Source organism: Rhincodon typus, chromosome 32 (genome assembly GCF_021869965.1).
Source record: "Rhincodon typus isolate 14 chromosome 32, sRhiTyp1.1, whole genome shotgun sequence".
NCBI lineage: Eukaryota > Metazoa > Chordata > Chondrichthyes > Orectolobiformes > Rhincodontidae > Rhincodon > Rhincodon typus.
Window position 1 is genome coordinate 1,421,818 of NC_063363.1, and position 24,128 is coordinate 1,445,945.

The following is a 24,128-nucleotide window of genomic DNA, read 5'->3' on the forward strand; positions in this document are numbered from 1 at the left end:
TCAGTTGACCTCCCACTCTCTCTCTCTCTCTTTGTTTACACCCCTCCTCCCGACTCACTCCCTCTATGTGATCTCTGTTTCAGAGTGGCTCAGGAAGAGCAGCAGAGAAAGAATGTCCAGGATGCTCTTCACGAGATGCAGAAACCACTTGCTCGGCACATCGATGACGAGGACCTAGATCGCTTCCTCCGTGAGAAACAGCGAGATGGAGACCCAATGGCTGGCCTTCTCAGGAAGAAGAAGGAGAAAGAAGCCAAGAATAAAAATGGTGAGTAGGTTAAACATGTTGACATCAAGCCTGTGACATTGTACTGTGTCAGGATGTGGTGTAATCCAAGGGTGTAGAGGTGGGTGTTTTAGACATGGTACTGTCCATGTGTGTGGGGTGGGTGGATTTGGATGTGGTGCAGTCTGTAGATATGGGGAGGGCTGGGATTGTTAGACGTGGTACTGTCCAAGGGTGTGGGGGGCTGGGGTTCACATGTGGTACTGAGGATGGGGTGTTACAACCTAAGTTGGATCAGTTTCTGCTAAATGAATCTAATTGCTTTGCAGCAAGACCAGTATATAGTGGCCCTGCACCCCCTCCGAACAGATTTAATCTCCAACCTGGGTATCGCTGGGATGGTGTCGACAGGTAACAGTACAACTTCAATTTTAAAAGTACAGTAAAATATTGGATGGAGTAATTGTGTGTTCCAAAATTAAACAAGTTGCTGTGGCCAGTCTTTCTGAACAGGTTCAGCAGGAATTGCTACAGAAATGCCTCGTGGGACTAGGAACTGTTGAAGGATCAGATTGTAGCCAGAAGTTGCTGAATTAGAAATGTAATGATAAAAACTGAAGTTAATGAAATAACAAGGGATCAGGCACTAAGGAGATCAATGGAGTTGAGATTTTGATTTATCTTTCCATAGGATGTGTCAGTCATGGCAATGTTCACTGTAAGCTGCATGGCCATGGCCATGTCCATGCTCAGCGATCAGCAGTGGATGCACTGATGTCTGGTTCCTGAAGCTGCTGCTGCGCACAGACCTCAGAATGCAACGCAGTACCAGGAAAATTCAGGAGGATGGATGTTGCTGGCAAGGTCAGCATTCATTGCTCATCCCTTTCTGCCCTTGAACAGAATGGCTGTCTGGGCCATTTTACAGGGCAGTAAAGAGTCAACTATTTGGCTTGGATCTGAAGTCGCACGTTGACTGAATCAGCTAAGGATGGCCAATTTCCTTCGCTCGCGGATGTTAATGAACCAGTTAGGTTTTTATGGTCATCGCCGGTAATTATCATGGTTACCATTTTTCCATTCCACAAATTCAATTCATTTAAGTTTTATTGCACCGTCTGCTGCGATGGGATTTGAACCCATGACCCTAGAGCATTAGCCCGGCCCTGGGGATTACTAGCCCAGTGACATTACTGTTACAGTAATGGATCGGCTCACCCATGATAGTTGCAAACAATGGAAAGCAGAATGTGAGAGAGAATGGATCATTATTTTGTAAGTGTCCATAAATATGAAGCAGACAGTTATACTGCAGCATACAGCCCTAGGGACTGTTCTGGCTTGTACAGGGCCATCGAGAGTACAGTATCTATGCTGCAATTCCCCACAATTTTGAAGATGTCTGCCTTGTAACATTTTCTTCGAGATGATCTCTGAGCTCGAATTAAATCCCAGTTTTGGAGGTGATTATCAGAAGCCACAGCTGTACAGTGTTGAACCTGTGACTAAGATATTTCATTTCAATGTACCGCCAAAAATGTGTAAGTTGGGGAGTATTGTTGATCCAATCCTCCCTGCAGGTTCCACTTGAAGCTTGATTTAAACACACTAACTGTTCATTCAGCAGCACAGTTAACCATGGCATAAGCTCATTCTAATCTTGATCTAGGCATAGGTTCATTCGGAAACATGTACATGAACTCACTGACTTGTCACTGGTGACCCTTAGTCTTAGCCAGCTTAACACCTTATTGATGGCCTATAGGTTGCAGGAATGAACCTATCTGAAACATTGGCAGGTGGCAGGGCAGTCGTTTGAACATGTTTATCAGAAGCTGAAATCTCTAGCTCATCTCCTTTCAGTTTGTGATGTGCTTACAACAAGAACTTTCTCTTGTTCCGCATGAGTTTATAATTTCAGCTATTTTCCGATTTTGTAATATGTAAGAAACCAGATTTAATTAACCATAGTGTGATCACGTTCAATTTGCTTAACAAGGAGAATTGTGAAGCAGCTACTGATTAAGATTGAGATAAAATTGCTGTCAGTATAATAATTGCAGAGTTTGTCCACTGTAAATACAGCAAATCTGTTCATGGGTTAAAAGAAAGACCAGTCAGAGTTGTTCAAAATACAATTTGAATCAATTGAAACAAGTCTATATCCCTAAAGGGCAAGGGCAGTACAAGTAGTTCAGGAATAATGTGTTTTGTTAACGCGAATTGGCTGTAAAGCGATTGATGAAAGTGGATACTGTTTGGACAACGCAAACTTCCTGCTGTACAGGTATAGTGATTTCCCTATAACATGATTTTCTATAGTGTGAGGTCATACAAGAATGGAACTATCGTGTTATAGGAGAACTACCTGTACTTACCAAAAAAAAAAGCCAAAACCAAATAAAATCAAAAATACGAAAAGGTAGATTTTGGAAAATAGAACCGATTTAAAGAGCAGCGAAGGTTGACAACAGATGTCAAGTGTTTTAAAAAGTGATTGAGGATATCAAAATTAACACAAAATACCTATACTGTAGATGAGGAGCACTGTGGGATCCTTGAAAATGATCATGGTGATTGAGCAGAATTGAAAGACGTTCCTGGAAGCTGCGAATATTCATACACATGGTCCAGATCTCTACAGGCTTTGCATCTAAATAACCCAACTGTAAACATTATACATAAAAACCGAAATTGCCGGAGAAACTCAGCAGGTCTGGCAGTATCTATGGAGAGAAAGCAGAATTAATGTTTCGGGTCTAATGACCCTTCTTTCAGTACTGGACCCAAAACATTAACTCTGCTTCTCTCCCCATGGATGCTGCCAGACCTGCTGAGCGTCTCCAGCAGTTTCTGTTTTTGTTTCAAATTTACAGCATCTGCGGCTCTTTGTTTTGTTTGAGTGTAAAAATTATATATGGTTATGCATTATAACGCATCTGATAGCACTGCACCAATAAAAGAACATTTGTTTTAAACTTTCAGATCGAATGGCTTTGAACAGAAACGTTATGCAAGATTAGCAGATAAGAAGGCTGTGCAGGAGATAGCGTATAAATGGAGTGTGGAGGATATGTAAATTGCTGATTGAGATTCAAGTTGATGCACACTCCTTCAGACTGAGATCCTGAGGCTGTCTGCGTAATGAGACAGACAAAATCTTTCCTGAAACTGAGGGATCTGAATATCTGGGAACAATTGAGAAAATGAAAATCTTTTTATTCTTGTTAACATTCTGTTCTTTTTGAATATAAAATTTGTACTGTGTGAGTAACGGTCTGTTCTGAGATTTGTTGTTTTGATAATTCGTCATCCAGACAACGTATATCTGTGGTTTCAACTGTTGTGTAGGCGATTCCTGTCACACGCTCACTCTTTCTTCTCCCCCCTTATCACCAACACTCCATTCAATACTCTGCTGCCATTATTTCCAAATTTGAGTTTATTTTGGAATTTAATACGTTAAACGTTCTGTAGACATTCTCCTGAATGCTGAGATCAATTTTGTTCTTATTAATAAGTGGAAACAAATCAGTAAAATGTTTTATAGAAGTATGTTCAAAAACAAGGATATTAGACTGGTCACCGTGTTTCGATGTAGCTTGATGACTTTTACCATCAGTGAGGATTTTCTGCTTCCAAAACATGCTCCCCATCTTCACTCATCTGCTGCTGAAAATCCACCATTGCCTTTGTTATCTCAAGACTCAACTATTCCAACAGCTTGCATAAATTTAATATTATCGAAAAGGTCTGCTGTCTGTGTCCTAACTCAACAAGTTCTATCTACTGTCCACCCCTGTGCTTGCTGACCTGTATGGGTGCCCAGTTAAGCAACACAGAGTTTAAAATCCTTATGCCTGTTTTCATATCCATTCATTGCCTCACCCCTTCGTATTGTTGTAACTTCCTCCAGTAACTCTTTAAGATCTGTTCTTCTCAGAATTGATCCCTTGGTCATTTTTGAATTACTCCATCATTGGTGGCCGTGCCTTCAGCTTCTTGGGCCCTAAGCTCTGAAATTCCTTCCCAGGCATCGTTATTTTTCTTTACTTTTTTAAGATGCTTCTCAAAACGGACTTCATTGACCCCAGTGCTAAGTGTAATGATTGCTTTTCCTGGTCTATATTGATGATCTACACTGGGCTGTTCAGGGCACAGTTTTAGAACTTGCAGATGACACAACTTGGAAATATTGTGATCTGTGAGGGCTAGTGATAGTCGAAAGGGCATAGACACAGGTGGAATGGGTAGAAATGTGGTAGATATAAAGTGAGAAGAATGAAATGATTAATTTTGAAGAGGCATAATCAAACAGAGGGTACAGTTCTCCAAGGGGGTGCAGGAGCAGAGGGACCAGGTGCAGGAAGGATGTGGACATTGAAGAGGGTGCAGAAAAGATTCATGAGAATACTTCCAGGGTTGAAGCTTCAGCTACATTGATAGTTTGGAGAAGCTGCTACTGTTTCAGAGATGTGATAGAAGTGCTCAAAATTATGAGAGTCCTGGACTGAATAGATGCGGAGAAACTGTTCCCATTGGTGCAAGGATCGAAAGTCAGAGAACAATGATTTAAGGTAATTGACAGCATGAAGAAAAGCCTCTTTACACAGTGATTGAGTGGGTGCTGAAGATAGATTCAGTCCTGGCTCTTTCAAGCAAGTGACATAATTATCTGAAGAGAAATTTTGAGGGCCACAGAGAAAGGTCAGGGACTAGGGCAAGGATGAGTTGCACATACAGAGAGCTGACACCGAACATTGAATAGTTCAGCACAGGAACGGGCCCTTTGGCCCATGATGTTGTGCTGAACGTGATGCGAAATTAAACTAATCCCTTCTGCTTGTCCTTGTCCATATCCTTCCATTCCTTAGATATACATGTGCTTATCTAAAAGTCTCTTAAACGCTCCTATTGTATCTGCTTCCACCACCACCCCTGGCATTGCGTTCCAGCATCCTACCACTCTGTTTTAAAAGACTTGCCCCTCATGTCTCCTTTGAATTTTCCCTATTGCACCTTATCTATGCATCTTAAAATTCTATAGTCTTCAATCAAATCTCCCCTCAGCCTCCGCTGCTCCAGAGAAAACAACATTAGTTTTTCTAGCCTCCCCTTTATAGCTTATACCCTCTAATCCAGGCAGCATCCTGGTAAACCTCTTATGCACCCTCTCCAAAGTCTCCACATCCTTCCTGTAATGTGGTGACTGGAATCGAACACGGAACTCAAGTGTAGCCTAACCAAAGTCTTATAAAGCTGCAGTATGACTTCCTGACACTTGTACTCAATTCTCCGACCAATAAAGGCAAGTGTGCCATACACCTTCTTTACCAACCTATCTACTTGTGTGGTCACTTTCAGGGAGGAATGAACTTGAACCCTGAAGATCCCTCTGTGTATCAATGCTGTTCAGGGTCCTGCCAGTAACACTATACTTTTCCTTAACATGTGATCTCCCAAAGTTACTTGAGAAAGGATGTATTGGCACTGGAGGGGGTGCAAAGGAGGTTCACTAGGTTGATTCCGGAGTTGAGGGCGTTGGCTTATGAGGAGAGACTGAGTAGATTGGGATTATATTCATTGGAATTCAGAAGATTGAGGGGGGATCTTATAGAAACATATAAAATTATGAAGGGAATAGATAAGATAGAAGTAGAGAGGATGTTTCCACTGGCAGGTGAAGCTAGGACAAGAGGGCATAGCCTCAAGATTAGAGGGAGCAGATTTAGGACTGAATTGAGAAGGAATTTCTTCACCTAGAGGGTTGTTAATCTATGGAATTCCTTGCCCAGTGAAGTAGTTGATGCTACTTCAGTAAACGTTTTTAAAGAAAAGGTAGATATTTTTTTGAACAATAAAGGAATTAAGGGTTATGGTGAGAACGCGGGTAAGTGGATCTGAGTCCCCGAAAAGATCAGCCATGATCTTATTGAATGGCGGAGCAGGCTCGAAGGGCCAGATGACCTACTCCTGCTCCTAGTTCTTATGTTCTAAGTGTAGCACCTCACACTTACTGGGATTAAACTCCATATTTTTCCGCCGATATCTGCAACTTGTCTATATGCTGCCATCTCCTTTGACAGCCTTCTACACTATACACAACTCCATCGATCTTTGTGTTGTCTGCAAACCTACAAACCCACCCATTTACATTTTCATCCGAGTCATTTATATAAATCACAAACAGCAGAGGTCTCAGTATGGATCCCTGTGGAACTCCACTTGTCACATACCTCCAGCCTGAAAAACACCCTTCCACCGCTATCCTGTGTATTCTTTGGGCAAGCCAATTCTGAACCCAAGCTGCCAAGTCACCACGGATTCCGTGCATCTTAATCTTCTAGATGAAGACAGTTGTGATGGGCTAATGTCCTCTTGTTCTGTAACCAACCTCTAACCATCTGTCCCAATATATCCATTTGTGGTTTGGATTTGGATTTTGTTTGATAGCATTTGGGACGTTTTACTATGGTAAAGGTGATATATCAGTGTCACGTGTCACAGTCTGTCAGGCTATTTGGCTACACCTTCATAATTAACCTCTCGATCCAACAGACGCACCTGCCACCTCTTCTGGAATTAGTGTCCGTACTTGCCATGCATTTTATTATTGCCTGGATTTCTTATGATTTAGAAATTAATTCCTGGGAAGAAAGTTGAATGTACATCTGTGGTCAATTTTTAAAAAATCAAAGAAGGTATCAAACTTTAAAATTAAATTACATGGGATTCCAAGTGAGCTTACCAATTTAGATACAAAACTGGTGTAATAGCAGGAGACAGAGAGTGATGGTGGAGGGTTGTTTTTCGGACTGGAGGCCTGTCACCAGTGTGCTCCACAGGGACTGGTGCTGGGTCCACCTTTGTTTGTCATTTATATAAATGATTTAGATGAGAATATAGAAGGCATGGTCAGTAAGTTTGCGGATGACACCAAAATTGGTGGCACAGTGGACAGTGAAAAAAGTTATCTAAGATTACTAAGAGATCTTGATCAATTGGGTAAATGGGCTGAAGAGTGGCAGATGGAGTTTAATTTGGATAAATGTGAGGTATTGCCTTTTGTTGAAACAAAGAAGGGCAGGATATACACAGTTGAAAGTAGGGCCTTGAGTAGTACTGTAAAGCAGAGAGACCTAGGGGTTCAGGTACATATTTCTTTGGAGTTTGCATCACATATAGACAGGATGGTTAAGAAGGCATCTAGCGCACTTGCCTTCATTGCTTAGACCTCTGAGTATAGGAGTTGGGATGCCATGTTGAGGTTGTACAAGAGGTTGATAAGGCCTCTTCTGGAGTACTGTGTACAGTTCTGGTCACTCTGTTATAGGAAGGATACTATTAACCTGGAGCGGGTTCATAAGAGATTTGCCATGATGGAAGGCTTGTATTATAAAGAGAGGCTGGATGGGTTTTTTTCATTGGAACGAAGGAGGTTGAGGGGTGACCTTACAGAGGTTTATAAAATCATGAAGGGCATAGATAAGATGAATGGCAGGTGTCTTTTGCCTAGGGTGGGGATTTCAAGATTGGGGGCATATTTTAAGGTGAGAGGAGAAAGCTTTTAAAAAGACATGAGGGGTATTTTTTTTTTTTTTGCATAGTGTGGCTTGTGTGTTGAATGAACTGCCGGAGGAAGTGGTGAGTGCGAGTACAGTTACAATGTTTAAAAGATAACTTTGGATAACTTGGATAGTTTGGATAATTACATGAATATGAAATGTTTGGAGCGATATGGGCCAGCTGCAGGCAGGTGGAACTAGTTTAGTTGGGACTGTGGTTGGCATGGACTGATTGGACCAAAGACTCTGTTTCCATGCTGTATGATTCTATAAACTCAAAGAAGACATATTGCGCAAAGATAGGTGATAGGCCAAGAGTTTGAATGGAACATAAAGCAAAAACTTACTAAAAGGTTAATGAGGGAAAATATACAGAATTTTAAAAAAATTTCTTCAGATATGTTTTTAAAAGTTAAAGTGTTAGTCCTATAGAAAATGAGTTTGAGGAATTAGTAATGGAGCATTAAGAGATGGCAGATGAACAAATATTTTGTTGGTCTTCATTAGAGAGAATCCAAGTAACTGGAAATAGCTGTAAATCAGAAATTGAAAGTGAACAAGTAACTAAAAATTGCAAGGAGTGCTGATTACACTGTCAAAACTGCAAGTTGACAAGTCATTGGGCTCTGATGGATCTCATCCTAGGATCTTAAAAGAAATTAGATAGTGAATTTCAGAGATAGTAGGAACTGCAGATGCCTGCTGTGTTCATCCAGCTCTACACCTAGATAGTGAATGTGTTGCTTTTAGTTTTCTAAAATTTACCAGACTCAGGAAAGGTTCCTTTAGATTGAAAAACAGCTAATGTACAAAAGAATAGAATATCCTTTATTGTCAAATATACTCCATTACCAGAGTAGAGTGAAAAGTTTTCCAATGTCACTTCTTATGCATTATATTAGGTACAAGAACCTAGGTACAAAACAGGAATAAAAAGAAAAGTAGTTGCCTGACTTTACAGCGTTTAAAGAATAAGTTAGAAATAAGACAGTTATAGGATTGACATTATAGTCAAATAAAAAAATTTCAAATAAACATTACATTGCAGCAGCTCAGCCCAAGGGCTACCACACGTGGCCTGACTGCCCGTGCCAGACCCCTGTCTAACAACCATCCCCACTCCGCTCTGAGCCTTCAGTCCGCTCTGCACCAGCTCTCAGCTGCTCCAAGGTAAGTTTCCTCTGCCTCCCCCAGCTCTGGCCTCCACCTGGGACTGCCTCTTCCCGCTCTGGGTCTGCCTCCCCCTTGCCTCTGGAACTGCCTCCCCCTGCTCCGGGACTGCCTCCCTGGCCACCCCCTGTTCTGGGACTGCCTCCCCCCCCTTATTAAGCTCTTATTAATGGTGTTGTAACAGGGCACCTGGATGTTCAAGGTAATCAGGCAGAGCCAATAAGATTTTGTCAAAAGGAATGCTTTGGTCTTATCCTTTGCATTGGTGTGTCAGGCTCTTCCATCATTGAGAATGGGGATATTTATAGAGTCTCCTCCTTCTCCAGTGAGTGGTTTAATTTTCCACCACCATTACCCACTGGATGTGGCAGGACTGCAGAGCTTACACCTAACCTGTTGCTTGTGGGATCGCTAAGTGTGATTGCCTTTGACACCAAGGTGGAATGTGACAGAGTGTGGCATCAAGGAAGACTCAGAAAATTGATGTCATTGGGAATTGGGGAAACCAATCCATTGGCTGGAGTTCTACCTGGCACAAAGAAAGATGCTTGGTTATTGCGGGTCAGTTACCTCAACCACAGGACCTCACTGCCGGAGTTCCTCAGGGCAGTGTCTTAAATCCAGTCTTTTTCAGGTGCTTCATCAATAACTTTTCCTCCAACATAAGGTCAGAAATGAGAATGTTTGTTGATTGCAGTAGTATCATTCACACTGCTTCTGCTGCTCCATATGGGTGCAGAATACTTTAAGACTTAGATGACATTCAGGATTTGTCACTGAAGTGTCAGGATAATACCATTTCTAGCAAGAGAGAATGTAACCATATTCCCTTGATCTTCAACGGCATAACAATTTCTGAATCCCCCACCATCAAAAGTCTGGGTCTACTGCGGCCTAGAAATCTAACTGGACTGGCTGTACGAATACTGGACCTCTCCTGATGACCCAGGTAGGTTCTTTCAGCAGGGACTGAGCCCTGGATGCCTGCAGCAACAGGTTTTAACAGTTCAAAGGTGGCAACCATTCAACACCTCAAACCTTTTTTTGCCATTAAGTTGTAGATGATCTACCTACCAGGGATAAATGCTTTAATTGTATCTTTGGGAGACTGAGTAGAATCAACCTGAATTCTCTGGAGTTGAGTAATCTAATTGACATAAAAATTTCTTAAGGAATCTGTTTTTGAGCAACTTTGCCGATAACAGCTGATTCACTTCAACAGGAGGAATTTGACAGGAACTGCTACCAAGTCACATTGAAGGCAGTGTATAATAGTTACAGTCACCTATTCTGCTGATGTCCTTGAAATACACAGAAGACATTTTAAGAATTTTCAGGGTAACACCAACAGTTTTAGTACATCATGTCCACCTCGCCACCATGTCTGTCAGCATTTTCATCCCCTCTTGAGAAGACTTCATAACATGCACTTAGCAACATTCCACTTGATTAGGTCAAAAAATTTAAGCTTCCTTTCTTTCAAATATTTGACTCGAGTTCCTGCAGTTTGGATGTCTCTCTTCCAGCAAGACCAAATCTTAGGTTCAAATTGTGCAAAAAGAATCCCAAATACCCCAAACAAGCATCTTATCTTGTATTACTATCTGAGGACTTGACAAGGATTAACAAAATATTTCAGCAGTTCTACTGCTCCATTCCAGATCAGAAGAGACCAAGTTCAGGTCAACATTTGAGTACTGGGGCACGGATTAGTTTTCGGATTCAGTCACAGAGTGGTCTAAAAAATTAAAGAGTGAGAGTATGTTTTCAGCAACACCCGAAACGTCAGCCTCTCTGCTCCTATGATGCTGCTTGGCCTGCTGTGTTCATCCAGCCCTGCACCTTGTTGTCTCACAAAGTGATGAGGAGTGGTTTTAATAAACATCAGAGAGGAAGCCAATATGATACTAACACACAGACCTCAGCTTCTGCAGCGTCACAGCAGAGCTGCAAGTCTTTGCATATAAAGAATCTCAAGACCAAATTTATAGAATATCGGTTGTATATCAGCAAGTACAGTCACCCCATCTGTTTTGTCTGCATCCAAAGCAGCTAGGCAGCTCTAACAAACATCCACAAAGTCAATGCCAAATAAACATTCGTCAATACTTTCAGGAAGTGTAGTGCCATGTTGCCCTAAACACAGCAGTCTGCAGGTGAGGATCCCCTCAGTGCTGTTAGACACAGTTCAATGACACAGCCAGTGATGACACCAAAGGCATTTGGTTCTTTATAATTTTTATTTTTTGTTTCAATAGGCCTCGGTGGATCGAGAGCTGCTTCAATGCTGGATATTTCTATATCATAGTGTTGGGGACACAATGGCTCTCGTCGTGGTGTCATTGTGTAGCAACAGATGTGGGTCGTGAGATCTTCATGCCTTTGAGACGCTGGTGAAGCAGGTAGGCTTGTAACCGGCACATGGGGAGATGGGCTGGACTGGGAAGAATGGGAAGAGATTCATTATTTCAAATCTTACAAAGCATTTTCATAAGAATATAGAACAAGTCCATTCAGCCCATCGGATTGTTCCACTCTGAAAATCCTTAGTCCTCCTTTTCTACTCTTTATCTGTAGCCCTGCTTAGAAAGTTTTTACCGAATCTGCTTAGCCAATGCAATGTCGATCAAAAATCAATACATAGTAAGGATCCTTGTCAAACCTAGTTTGTGCCATTTATATTAAATCTATGTGCTCTGTTTACCGACCCTTTGGCATCGCTGTGTTCAAGCTCCTTGTCTGGGGCTCATCCGCTGGTGTCTGCTTTCTTTGGTTTTTAAAATTTTTACTTTCACTCTTTTTCTTTTGTTCCTCTTTAAGAGCCTTTTTTGGCAACTTCGGCAGGGTGATAGCAAAAGAGTCACTCCTCCTGGCATCGGCTGGGGTGGGAAAAAGCCCAGGCGTGGGGGAGAGGGTGTGGGGAGAGTGAGCCCTGAGGTGATGTCAGTGAGGTAGGCCCTGCAGCGAAAGATGGCGCCTGAAAATGGGCAACTCTGATGTTGGTTGGGTCTGACTCTGGTGGTTCTGAGCTGAATCAGAACTGAACGTAGATGAATCTCTCTTTAAACTATTCTGAGGAAGCGTCACCGGACCCGAAACATTAACTCTGTTTTTTCCTTCACAGATACTGCCAGGCCTGCTGAGCTTTTCCAGCAACTTTGTTTTTGTTCTCTCTTTAAACTATATCTTTTCATTTTTCTCTAATTCTTAAACAATCAAAATGGTGCTGGATTATCAAGACAAATTAAAGTTTTTCACTGTATTCTGTTGTATTTCACTGTAAAATATGTGTGATAATAAATCATTCATTCATTCACTGGAATCATTTATTCAGCCTAAATGTCCATTACTTCAAACACTTCACCTTCTCTGTTGAGGAAAACACTCCAACTTCCCTGATCTCTCAATAAAACTGAATTGCATTCTAATAAATCTGTTGCACACTATCAAAGCACTGACACCCTCCCTAAAGCACCACAATAATTTAGCGATGGTCAAACTAAACATACGAACTAGGAACAAGAGTAGGCCACTCGGGCCCTTGCTCCTGCTGCACTATTCAATAAGACCATGGCTGATATGCCTACATCATATTCCTGCCTACCTCAGTAACCTTTCATCCCTTTGCATATCTAGAATCTGTATACCTTAAAAAGACTCCACTTCTACGGCCTTTCTGAAACAGAGTTCCAAATACACCTCCCCTTGATGAGAAAAATGTTTTATCATCTCTGTCTTAAATGGGTGACACTAATTGTTAAAAATGGCTCTGAGTTCTAGATTTGCCCATATCCTCAACCACACCCCCTCCCCCCACCCCCCACCCTGATTAAGACCCACAGGATCTTATATGTTTCTATCAAGTTGCTTGTTACCTTCCAGCCTCCAGCAGATGCGGTTCTAGCCTGCCCAACTTCTCCTCATAAGGTAAATTCCTGTTCTTTTATCTGGTAAACTCTCTCTGAAATGCTTCCAATGCATTTATCATTCTTCTTAAATAAGGAGGCTAATGGTATTCCAGATGTGGTCTCCCCTCATGCTCTGTGTATCTGTTATTGTTTGGTACAGACTAGCCTTTTGTGATCCATACATGAGGACACCCAGATATCTCTGCATCTCAGCTCTGCAATCTTCCACTGGTTTAATTTTTTATTCTTTCTGCCAAAATGGACCATTTTACATTTTCCCACATTATACCTCATTTGCCAGATTTTCACCCAATCACTTAACCTATCAATCAGATCTACCTTCGTATCATCAACATGCGTGTGCACACACAAACAGGCACCAGTCATCCCAAGTCAAATAACACTTGGAATAAGAACGGAAGGTAACAAAGATAAGGAATGTATTCTGGGTGGGGGATTTCAGTGTTCGCCACCAAGAGTGGCTTGGCAGCTCCACAGTGACTGAGCTGGTCAACTCTAAAAGACAAAGCTGCTAGCCTAGGCCAGTGGCAGATGCTGAGTGGGAGAACCAACAAGAGGGAAATGTCAACTTGGCCTCATTCTCACCAATCTACCTGTCTCAGATACACCCTTCCATGACCAAATCAGTGACCATTGCAAAGCCCTTGTGAGACAAAGTCCCATCTTTACATTGAGGATACTCTCCATCCTGTTGGGCATCCCTGAGGTGCTGTGGGCCATCAGCAACAGAATTATATTCAACCACAATCTGAAGCCTCATGCCCTGGCATCCGCCACAGTAACAAGGGATCAACCCTGGTTCAATGGAGAGTGCAGGAGGGCATGCCAGGAGCAGCACCAGGCATACCTGAAGATGAGGTATCAACCTGGTGAAGCCATCAAACAGGACTATTTGCACGCCAAACAGTGGAAGCAGCAAGTGATAGACAGAGCTAAGTGATGCCATAAACAATGGATCAGATCTAAGCTCTACAGTCCTATCATATCCAGTCGTGAATGGTGGTGGATGATTAAACAACTCACTGGAGGAGGAGGCTCTACAAGTATTCCAATCCTGGATAATGGAGAGCCCAGCGAATCAGTGCAAAAGATAAGGCTGAAGCATTTCAACAATCTTCAGCCAGAAACACTGAGTAAGTGATCCATCTCGGCCTCCTCCAGTGGTTCCCAGCATAACAGATACCAGTCTTCAGCCAATTCACCCTACGTGATATCAAGAAACAGCTGAAGGCATTGGATACTGCAAAGGCTATAGGCCCTGATAAAATTCCTGTAATAATACTTAAGACTTGTGCTCCAGAGCTTGCTGTGTACCTACCCAGACTGTTCCAGTGTAGCTACAACACTAGAATCTACTTGACAATGTGGAAAGTTGTGCAGGTATGTCCTGTACTTGATGTGCAGGACAAAACTCTCAATCATGTTCCTTTAGTATCACTGGATCAAAATCCTGGAATTCCCTCCTAGACCGTGTGCACCTACACCCCAAGCATTGCAGTGGTTCAAGGTAGCAACTCATCACCACCTCCTTGAGGGCAATTGGGGATGGGCCATAAACATTGGCCAATCTGCAACACCCATATCACATGAATTAATTTTTTAAAACTTATTTTTGTAATGCAGTAACCAGAACCATAGGCAGTACCCGCGCTGCAGGTTAAATAATATAGTTCTAGCATTACCTCCCTACACTTATGTCCTGTGCGTTGACTAATAAATACAAGTATGCTGCATGCTTCCTTAACCACCTTATCTATGTGTCCTACTACCTTCATGGTTCTATGGACATGCACTTGCAAGGTCCCTCTGATGCTCTATACATGTCAAAGTCTCAGCTTCTTTGCCCTCCCCAAATACAATATCTCACACTCCTCAGGACTACATTCCATTTTATCACTTACCTACCTTCTCCACCAGTCCATCGATATCTTGCTCCAATCTGCAGTTTTCTACCTTATACTTGACTACATTGATAGACTTTTTTTTCTGAATTGTCTGCAAACCTTGCAATCAAGTTGTCTACATTTGAGTCCAAATCATTGATCCACACCACAAAGACATTCCTACTGGAAACTTCTTCCTGGTACATTTAGTTCACCATTATCCCTAGCTTCCTGAGTCAATTTTAGATCCAATTTGCCACTTTCCTTTGTATCCCATGGGTTCTAGCTTTTTAATGAGTCTGATGTGTAGGATCATGTCAACAGCTTTATTAAAATTCACGTAGTCTACATCAAATGTGCACATCTCATCAATCCCTCCTCATATCTTCTTCAAATATGTCGAAATATTGAGTCACAGCCTTCCATTAGCAACTCATGCATCTATGGGACTAAAACATGAACAGGTAAATGCCACAGTGACACCAAGAGGTTGATATATCCTTGTTACCTGGTGGCCTCCTTCTGGGTGGTCCTGCTGCTGGTTTTCTGGCCAACTGAATCTTTTGGCTCACAGACATTTTTTGGAGTGAAGTCTTGTTTGGTGATTGTTGTATCTTCAATCTTTCCCTGTTAGAAGCATTGACATTCGAGTTAATGTCCTGATGACAGAATTGTGGTTATGTTAGTGGAATCTGAAACCAGGGCAGGATTAACGAACCAGGGAGACAAATTCAAAACTATCATAATGGCTGGGAAGTTTAAATTCAATTAATTGATAAAATTGGTATCCATAGTGGTGATCATGTAACAACCAATCTGATTCACCAACTTCCTTTAGGGAAGGAAATCTGCCATACTTACCCAGTCTGGTATATTTGTGACTGTTCACCCAGCTAGTGCCGACTCTGACCTGATATGAAATGGCTGAGCACGATACTCCTTTGTGTTCAAGCAAGTTATTCACCACAACCTTCTCAGTGATAGTTAGGGCAATAGCCATAGCTCTTCACAGTAATGGTCGTAAAGGAACAAATGAATTTAGAATTTAGGAGCAGGATTAGGCCATTTTGTCCTTTGAGACTGATTCCCCACTTGATAAAATCATGGCTGATCTGATTGTGGTCTTATTCATGTCTGCTCCCCATATTCCTCAACACTCTTGTCCATCAAAATTCTCTCTAATTCTGTTTTGAATGAATTCAATCACAAAGTCTCCACTACTGTCTGGGGAACAGAATTCCACAAACTAACAACTGTCAGAGAAAAGGTTCCTCCTCATTTCCATCTTAAAACGGAGAAACCCCTTTGTTCTTAAACCAAGTCCTCAGGTTCTGTTCAGCCCCTCAAGTGGCAACATCCTCCCAATGTCCATCCTATCAAGTCCCTTGAAGGTGCTATATAAGTTTTGATAAAATTACCTCTCTCCTTCCAAATTCCATTGGCCTGGTCTGTCAACCCTTTCTCATAGGATAATCTTCTCATCCAGTGAGGACTTCGCGTGGACATTCTCTGAGCATCCTTCTTCAAATAAATAGATCAAATCTGTATACAGACCTCCAGATGTGGTCTCACCAAGGCCCTGTACATTTGCATTAAAACTTCCCTCATTTTATATTCCAGTCCCGTTGGAATAAACACCAGTATTCTGTTTGCCTTTCTAACATTTTGTGTTTCATGCAGCTCACCAGCAAGCCCTCAACAGCAACTAGGGACGGGCAATAAATGCTGGGCCCAGCCAGCGACTCCCAGGTCCCATGTGTGAGTGTGTGAGGTAAGAAAAGAGGTACCAGTATATTTAAATCCCTCTATATATCAGAGTTCTCCATTTAACTAATACACTTTTTCTATTCTTCCTGCCCAAGTGGACAAGTTCACATTTACCCACATTATATTCCCTCACCACTCACTGAACTTGTCTACATCCCTTTTCAAACTCTCCAGCTCCTCCTGACAACTTCTTTTCTTCCCTGTCTTGGTGCCCTCTGCAAATTTAGCTACTGTACATTTATTCTCCTCATCCAAGTCATTTACTTAGATTGTAAGTAGCTGAGGCCTCAAATCCTTGCATGAGTTACAGCTTACCAACCCCCCAAAAAATTAACTTATCTCTGCTCTTTGTTTCCTGTTTGCAAAACATTTTTTCATCTATATTACTTCCTGAACCATCCTGTGTAGCACAAGCTTTGATGGAGCACCTCATCAAATGTCCTTCTGAGATCTAAGCACATTACATCCACAGGTTCTCCTTTCTCTGACTTGCCTGTTAGTTCCTCAATATGTTCGAATACATCAATGAAACACATTTTCCCTTTCACAAAGCCATGTTGACTCTGCTTCATCTTGTTATGATTTTCTAAGAATCCGACTGTAACCTCCTTAATAAGATTCCAGCATTTTCCCGACAGCAGTTGATCTGTAACTAACTGTATCCCAGTAACAGGAATGTAGTCATAGGAATATAGCTTTCTCTCCCTCCTTTGTTGAATAATGATGTTACGTTGGAAAATAGTCAACTGGCTCGGGAACCCCCAGAATTTTATAAGATTATACCAATGCTTTAACTATCTCTGCAGCCACTTCTTTTCTGAGCCTAAGATGCAGGCCATCCCAGGTTTTGGGATTTGTCAACTTTTAAGTCTAATAATTTTCCAGCATCTTTTCCCTGGTGAATGGTGATTATTTTAAATTCCTCCCTCTTGTTCATCTCAAGATTTTGAAGTGTCTTTGGGACATATTTGAAGTCTCTTACCATGAAGGCAGATACAAAATTCCTGTTTAACACCTCCATAATCCCTTTGTTTTCTGATCAGAGGTCCCCAAACTCCCTGACAAGAGGACCAACACTAGCTTTAGTTACTCTTCCTCTATTTAATTATTTGTAGAAACTCTTACTGTTATTTTGTATTGTTAGCTAGCTTTCCATTACTCTGCTTTCTCCCTCTATTTTTGTAGTAATCCATGACTTCCTTATTTAGTCACAGTTAATGTACCCTTCTCAAATAATTTTTCTTTCTCACTGCTGAAAATCGCAAAATAGACATACAGCAAAATATTTTATTGTTCAAAATCACTTCAATTTGTCTCAAAGACAAAGTCTGATTGGAAGTTATGGCCATCGTTAGCCATTAACAGTCCTCATTAACAGATATTCACCCTCCTAGCCAAATCGTTACCCACTCCTTTGCCTGTCCAACTCTTCTTCACTCTCTTTGGGCTCTATCTCTACCTATCATTTATTCCTTAACCCCTCCCCCTACCCTATCTTCTGCATATAAACCAATATTTTCGTAGCTGCCATCAATTCTGAGGAAGGGTCACTGGACTTGAAATGTTAACTCTGATTTCTCTCCACAGACACTGACAGACCTGCTGAGCTTTTCCAGCAACTTGTGTTTTTGTTTCTGATTGGCAATTGTTTTGTGACTCAAGAACAGAGGACAATATGATAAGGACACCGCTGAAGATCAGAAACTTCACTTGAGGCTAAGGGATGCCCCCAGTGGGAAATGTAAGTATAGAGCCAGCCCAGTAGGGGATTGCTTCCTTCTGTACCTTGTACCTAATCCAGGCTGAACATGCCTTTGGAATGTTTGATTGGACAGTGTAGAGAAATATTTATGAGAGTAGCTAATGTTGTTCCTCTATTCAAGAAGGGAAATAGGAATAATCCAGGAAATTATAGACCAGTGAGTCTCACATCAGTAAATGGGAAGCTGTTGGAGGGAATTCTTAGGGATAGGATATACGCACATTTGGAAAAGCATGGCCTAATTAGGGATAGTCAGCATGGCTTTGTGCAGGGCAGGTCATGTCTTACTAACTTGATTGAATTTTTAGGCGGTGATGAAGGTGATCGATGAGGGTTGAGCAGTGAATGGTGTCTACATGAATTTTAATCAGGCTTTTGACAAAGTCCTTCATGGTAGATTAATCCAGAAGATTAAGATGCTTGGGATACATGGTGACTTGGCAGCTTAGATTCAGTATTGGCTTACCCATAGAAGACAGAGGGTAATGGTGAAAGAGATAACAAGGTGTAGAGCTGGATGAACACAGCAGGCCAAGCAGCATCAGAGGAGCAGGAAGGCTGACGTTTCGGGCCTAGACCCTTCTTCAGAAATGCAGGTGTAGAGCTAGATGAACACAGCAGGCCAAGCAGCATCAGAGGAGCAGGAAAGCTGACGTTTTGGGCCTAGACCCTTCTTCAGAAATGGTGGAAGGGTGTTTTCCAGGCTGGAGGTCCGTGACTAGTGGAGTTCCACAGGGATCTGTACTGGGACCCTCTGCTGTTTGTGATGCATATAAATGACTTGGATGAAAATGTAGATGTGAGGGTTAGTAAGTTTGCAGATCGATGGAGTTATGGATAGTGTAGAAGGTTGTCAAAGGATACAGCAGAATATAGATAGTTGCAGATATGAGTGTAGAAATGGTAGATGGATTTTAATCTGTGTAAGTGTGAGGTGCTGCATTTTGGGAGATCAAATGTTAAGGAAAAGTACACAGTTAATGGCAGGACCCTGAACAGTATTGATGTACAGAGGGATCTTGAGGTTCAAGTCCATAGCTCCCTGAAAGTGGCCACACAAGTAGATCGGGTGGTAAAGAAGACATATGGCATGCTTGCCTTTATTGGTCGGAGAATTGAGTACAAGAGTCTGGATGTCATGTTGCAGCTTTATAAGACTTTGGTTAGGCCACACTTTTAGAGTATTGTGTTCAGTTCTGGTCACCACATTACAGGAAGGATCTGGAGGCTTTGGAGAGGGTGCAGAAGAGGTTTACCAGGATGCTGCCTGGATTAGAGGGAATGAGCTATAAGGAGAGGCTAGAAAAACTCAGGTTGTTTTCCCTAGATCCATGGAGGCTGAGGGGAGACTTGATAAAACTTTATAAAATTATGAGATGCATAGATAGGGTTGTCGGTCAGAATCTTTTTCCCAGAGTTGAAATGTCCAATACTAGGGGGTATGCATTTAAGGTTAGAGGGGGAAGTTTAAAGGAGAAGTGAGGGGCAAGTTTTTTACACGGAGAATGGTAGGAGTCTGGAATGCACTGCTGGGGTGGTGGCGGAAACAGATACTATAGGAGTGTTTAAAAGGAACTTTTAGATAAGCACATGAATATGCAAGGAATGGAGGGAAATGGACCCAGGGCAGGCGGAAGGGATCAGTTTAATTTGGCATCACGTTCAGCACAACATTGTGGGCCAAAGGGCCCGTTCCTGTGCTGTACAGTTCTATGTTCTATGTTTATTCTATAATTAAACCATGAGGCAGCTTACCGGAAGAGGTATATAATTAAACCATGAGGCAGATTACTGGAAAAGGTACATAATTAAAGCATGAGGCAGCTTACCGGAAGAGGTATATAAGCTCCATCATGAAGATCACCGTGACGAACCCTGGAGTGTGTCTCCCAAGGCCTGAATGAGTTTGTATAGGCTGTTCCACTACGAAATTTGCCACCACAAGCACTCTGCATCGTCATGGGTCGGTTGAGATCTTGCAGTTGATTGAACGGTGCCCCTGTATATGTAAGCTGAGGGAAAGATAAATATCAGCAGTTGGTTCTTGGATTCACAGAAACATTATAGTGTAAAGTGGGAGGGAAGTAGATTTGTCAGTAACTGCCAATGAATGATTAACGAGGAGCAGGGTAGATACTGGGCATTGAAGGTGACAATGAACTGATTAAATATGCCATTGCCATTAGATGCAACTAATCTTCATCTGGGTGAAGGAAAGGATCATCGTTAATGGGCAAGGAATGAGAGTTCAGGATTTCCATTACAGGAACTGAACCTTGGATGCAGTGTATGAACGCTTGGAAAAGGAGCAGATGAAAGCCATTTGGCCCCTCGAACCTGCTGCACCTTTCAATCTATTTGTGTTTTGAATTCCACATTCACATCCCCTTTCCAATAACATTTGATTCCATTGTCTAACAAGAATCTGCCACTACTCCTGGAGTATTGGGTGCAGGTTTGGTCTCCCTGTTGAAGAAAGGATATACTTGCTATAGACGGAGTCTAGTGGAGGTTCACTAGACTGATACTGGGGATGGCAGGACTGTCCAATGAGGCGAGACTGGATAGACTGGGCCTATATTCACAAGAGTTTAAAAAGATGTGAGGGAATCTAATTGAAAGATATAAAATTCTAACAGGACTGAACAGATTAGATCCTGGAGCATGTTTTTTTTGGTTGTGAGTCTAGAACTCAGGGACACAGCCTCAGAATTTGGGTTAGTCCATTTAGGACAAAGATGAGGGAAAGTGAACCTGTATAATTCTGTACCACGGAAGGGTATGGAGGCCAAGTCACTGAATATATTCAAGAAAGAGGTAGATACATTTTTAGATATTAAAGGCATCAAGGGCTTGGGGATAAATGGGAAATGGCATCCTCCATGATCCTATTGAGTGGTGGAGGAGTCTTGAAGGTTGGAATGGCCTACTGTTGCTCCTAGTTTCTACATTTCTATCTATCCACTAGGATGAAATGGATGGGATTGAGTCTATGACCTCGGCAATCTTACATACCGTGTGGAAGGAATGAGATTTATGGGCAGAATGACCATTGCTTATTGTGAAATTTATGAATTTCTCTTTCAGTGAATCGTGTACAGAATACAATTGGTTTATACTTAACCCTTGTCACTGTGTTGGTATCAATGGTCCCTTCCAGTTTCAACTGGTTCTTTAGTATGATTGGATCACGACGGGGGTATTTGACGGTGTCCCAGCCAATGTATGAATCTCTCTGAATTGTGTTGAAGTCCACACTGAGGAGAGAAAGGAAAAGATGTGTTGGAGTTAAGGATGTCAGGTCCATTGCTTTTCTACAGCAACAACTTGCATTTACGTGGCACCTTCAGACCATAAATACATTCCAGGGCAGTTAACAAAGAGATGCATGGCCTCTGGGTTGTTCCACACTCCCTTGACAAGGGTCCTATCCATCACCTTCCAAATCACTCCCTTATGGGGAGACAATGGCCTATTGGTATTATCGCTGGACTGTTAATGCAGAGACTCCAGATAATGTTCTGGGAACCTGGGTTTGAATCCCGCCACGGCAGGTGGTGGAATTTGAATTCAATAAAAAAATCTGAAATTAAGAATCTAATGATGACTGTGAATCCATTGACGACTGTCAGGAAAAACCCATCTGGTTCACTAATGTCATTTAGGGAAGGAAACTGCCATCCTTACCTGGTCTGGCCTACATGTGACTCCAGACCCACAGCAATGTGGTTGACTCATAACTGCCCTCTGGGCAAGTAGGGATGGGCAATGAATGCTGCCTGGCCGGCAAAACCCTCACCCAATGAATTAAAAAAAAAACATCAATGCTCAGTAACAGCAGTGTGTACCATCTACATGATGCACTGCAGACATTCACCAAAGATCCTCAGACAGCACCTTCCAAACCTGGAAGCACTGGACCCAAACGTTAACTGTATTCTCTCTCTACAAATGCTGCCAGATCTGCTGAGTTTCTCCAGCAATTTCTGCTGTTGTTTCAAATCTCCAGCATCTGCGGTTCTTTGTTTCATTTTATTCCCTATTTCTTTACTCCATTCCCTTCGAACTAAAGACCCACATTCTATTTTCCTTCCCTATTACCCACTGAACATGGGTGCTTGCTTTTTGAGATTCATGTATGAAAATCTCAAAATCCCTCTACAGTGTGAGACCTTCATTATGCCTATCTGTATTTATTGGAATTGTCAGTTTGGAGTTGTGAGTTGAAGATGAGGTGTTTGGGTCTAGGGCATTTGCATGGAAACTTGCCTTAGGAATGTTTGGGATGACTGCTTACTGTAGAGGAAACGTGTTTCTGAATATGATCAGGTTTTGAATTAATATGCTGACATGATAATGTTGGGATAGGTTGGTGCTGACTTATTTGATTCTGTTAAAGGTCAGGATAAGGCCCTGTTTGCAATCAGACACCACTCAGTTCCTCAGAATTCCTGCTCCAAATTGGTGAATTCACCAGCTCCGAAAACACTCTGATGGGATTCCTCACTTTGGTTGCTGAATGGAATGTGTGTATTGCTGGGGAGATCACATTTGTTGCCCATCCCTAACTGCCCCTGAACTGAGGGGCTGTCTAGGCCATTTCCGCATGGCTGTAGGCCCGAAGCTGTATGTCAGCTAGATAAGGTAAAGAGGGCAGATTTCATTCCCTGAAGGGCATTAGTGACCCAGATGGGTTTTTAACCACAAGTGATGGCCACAGTGACTAGTTGTCAATTTCCAACTTTACTATGAATGGAATTTAAGTTCCACCAGCTGCCGTAGTGGGATTTGAACCCTGTTCCACAGAAGTAGCCTAGGCCTCTGGATTACTAGTCCAGAGACATGAAAACTGCATTACAGTCACCCCTTGAGAACAGTGTCAACAAGCTATGCAACCATGGGATGCCTCACTTCTGAGCCTGATCCTTACACACAGAGGCAGGATATTTAAGAAGTTGCGAAAACAGAAGACATAAGACGAATCATCAAAATTACAAAGAACGATACAGAAAATGAAAAAACCAGAGTCCCAGAGTTACTGATGAAACAGGTCCCCACAGTGAAGGAAGGCTGACGTTTCGGGCCTAGACCCTTCTTCAGAAAATTTTCTGAAGAAGGGTCTAGGCCCAAAACGTCAACCTTCCTGCTCCTCTGATGCTGCTTGGCCTGCTGTGTTCGTCCAACTCTACACCTTGTTATCTCAGATTCTCCAGCATCGGCAGTTCCTACTACCCCAGAGCGAAGACTCAGTTGTACGTGCTGTGTGTGAGACAGTGCAGACGGTACATGGAGCAGTGTGTAGCTCTTACGGTAAATGCTGGTTGATGTGCAGGTTATCCACCTGGGGGATTGGCGGCCGGCGTCTCAAGGCCTGATCTGTATACAGGGGATAGTCCTGGCAATAGGTGCTGACTGACTCAATGGGAGCAGACTTTGGCTTGGCTCGTTTCTTGCCAGGCGAATGCTGTTTCTCAATGGGTAAAGGCTGATAGGTGAGTCCATAAATGGTCTTCAGATCTTGAACACCTTTAATAATGGGAATAACACAATGTGAATATTTATCCAGTGTACAGGAATGGCACAAACTCCTGGAATAATGCTCAAACTATTTCTCTCTGACCTGCTGGCTTTAGGGAGGGAGCTTTACAATGTATCTAACCCTGTGCTGTCCCTGTCCTGGGGGTGTTTGATGGGGACAGTGTAGAGGGAGCTTTACTCTGTTTCTAACCCTGTGCTGTCCCTGTCCTGGGAGTGTTTGATGGGGACAGTGTAGAGCGAGCTTATCTCTGCATCTAACCCTGTGCTGTCCCTGTCCTGGGAGTGTTT

At 42.3% G+C, this 24,128-nt stretch overlaps 2 protein-coding genes across 2 annotated transcripts in view; one reads left to right on the plus strand and one right to left on the minus strand.

Annotated features, from left to right (window-relative positions):
- Nucleotides 1-5,567, plus strand: part of LOC109922892 (BUD13 homolog) — a 33,151-nt gene extending 27,584 nt beyond the window's left edge. Inside the window, exons 9-11 of the mRNA XM_048615344.1 lie at nucleotides 84-268; nucleotides 556-637; nucleotides 3,212-5,567. Of these exons, the coding sequence (XP_048471301.1) occupies nucleotides 84-268; nucleotides 556-637; nucleotides 3,212-3,305 (361 nt within the window). The 3' untranslated portion in view covers nucleotides 3,306-5,567. The remainder of the gene's footprint in view (nucleotides 1-83; nucleotides 269-555; nucleotides 638-3,211) is intronic.
- A 5,615-nt stretch (nucleotides 5,568-11,182) lies between these two features.
- Nucleotides 11,183-24,128, minus strand: part of LOC109922891 (stabilizer of axonemal microtubules 1-like) — a 27,592-nt gene continuing 14,646 nt past the window's right edge. The window contains exons 5-9 of the mRNA XM_048615618.1: nucleotides 23,612-23,828; nucleotides 21,427-21,559; nucleotides 20,132-20,314; nucleotides 15,282-15,400; nucleotides 11,183-11,400 (exon numbers count right to left, since the gene is read on the minus strand). Coding sequence (XP_048471575.1) covers nucleotides 11,301-11,400; nucleotides 15,282-15,400; nucleotides 20,132-20,314; nucleotides 21,427-21,559; nucleotides 23,612-23,828 — 752 coding nt within the window. The 3' untranslated portion in view covers nucleotides 11,183-11,300. The remainder of the gene's footprint in view (nucleotides 11,401-15,281; nucleotides 15,401-20,131; nucleotides 20,315-21,426; nucleotides 21,560-23,611; nucleotides 23,829-24,128) is intronic.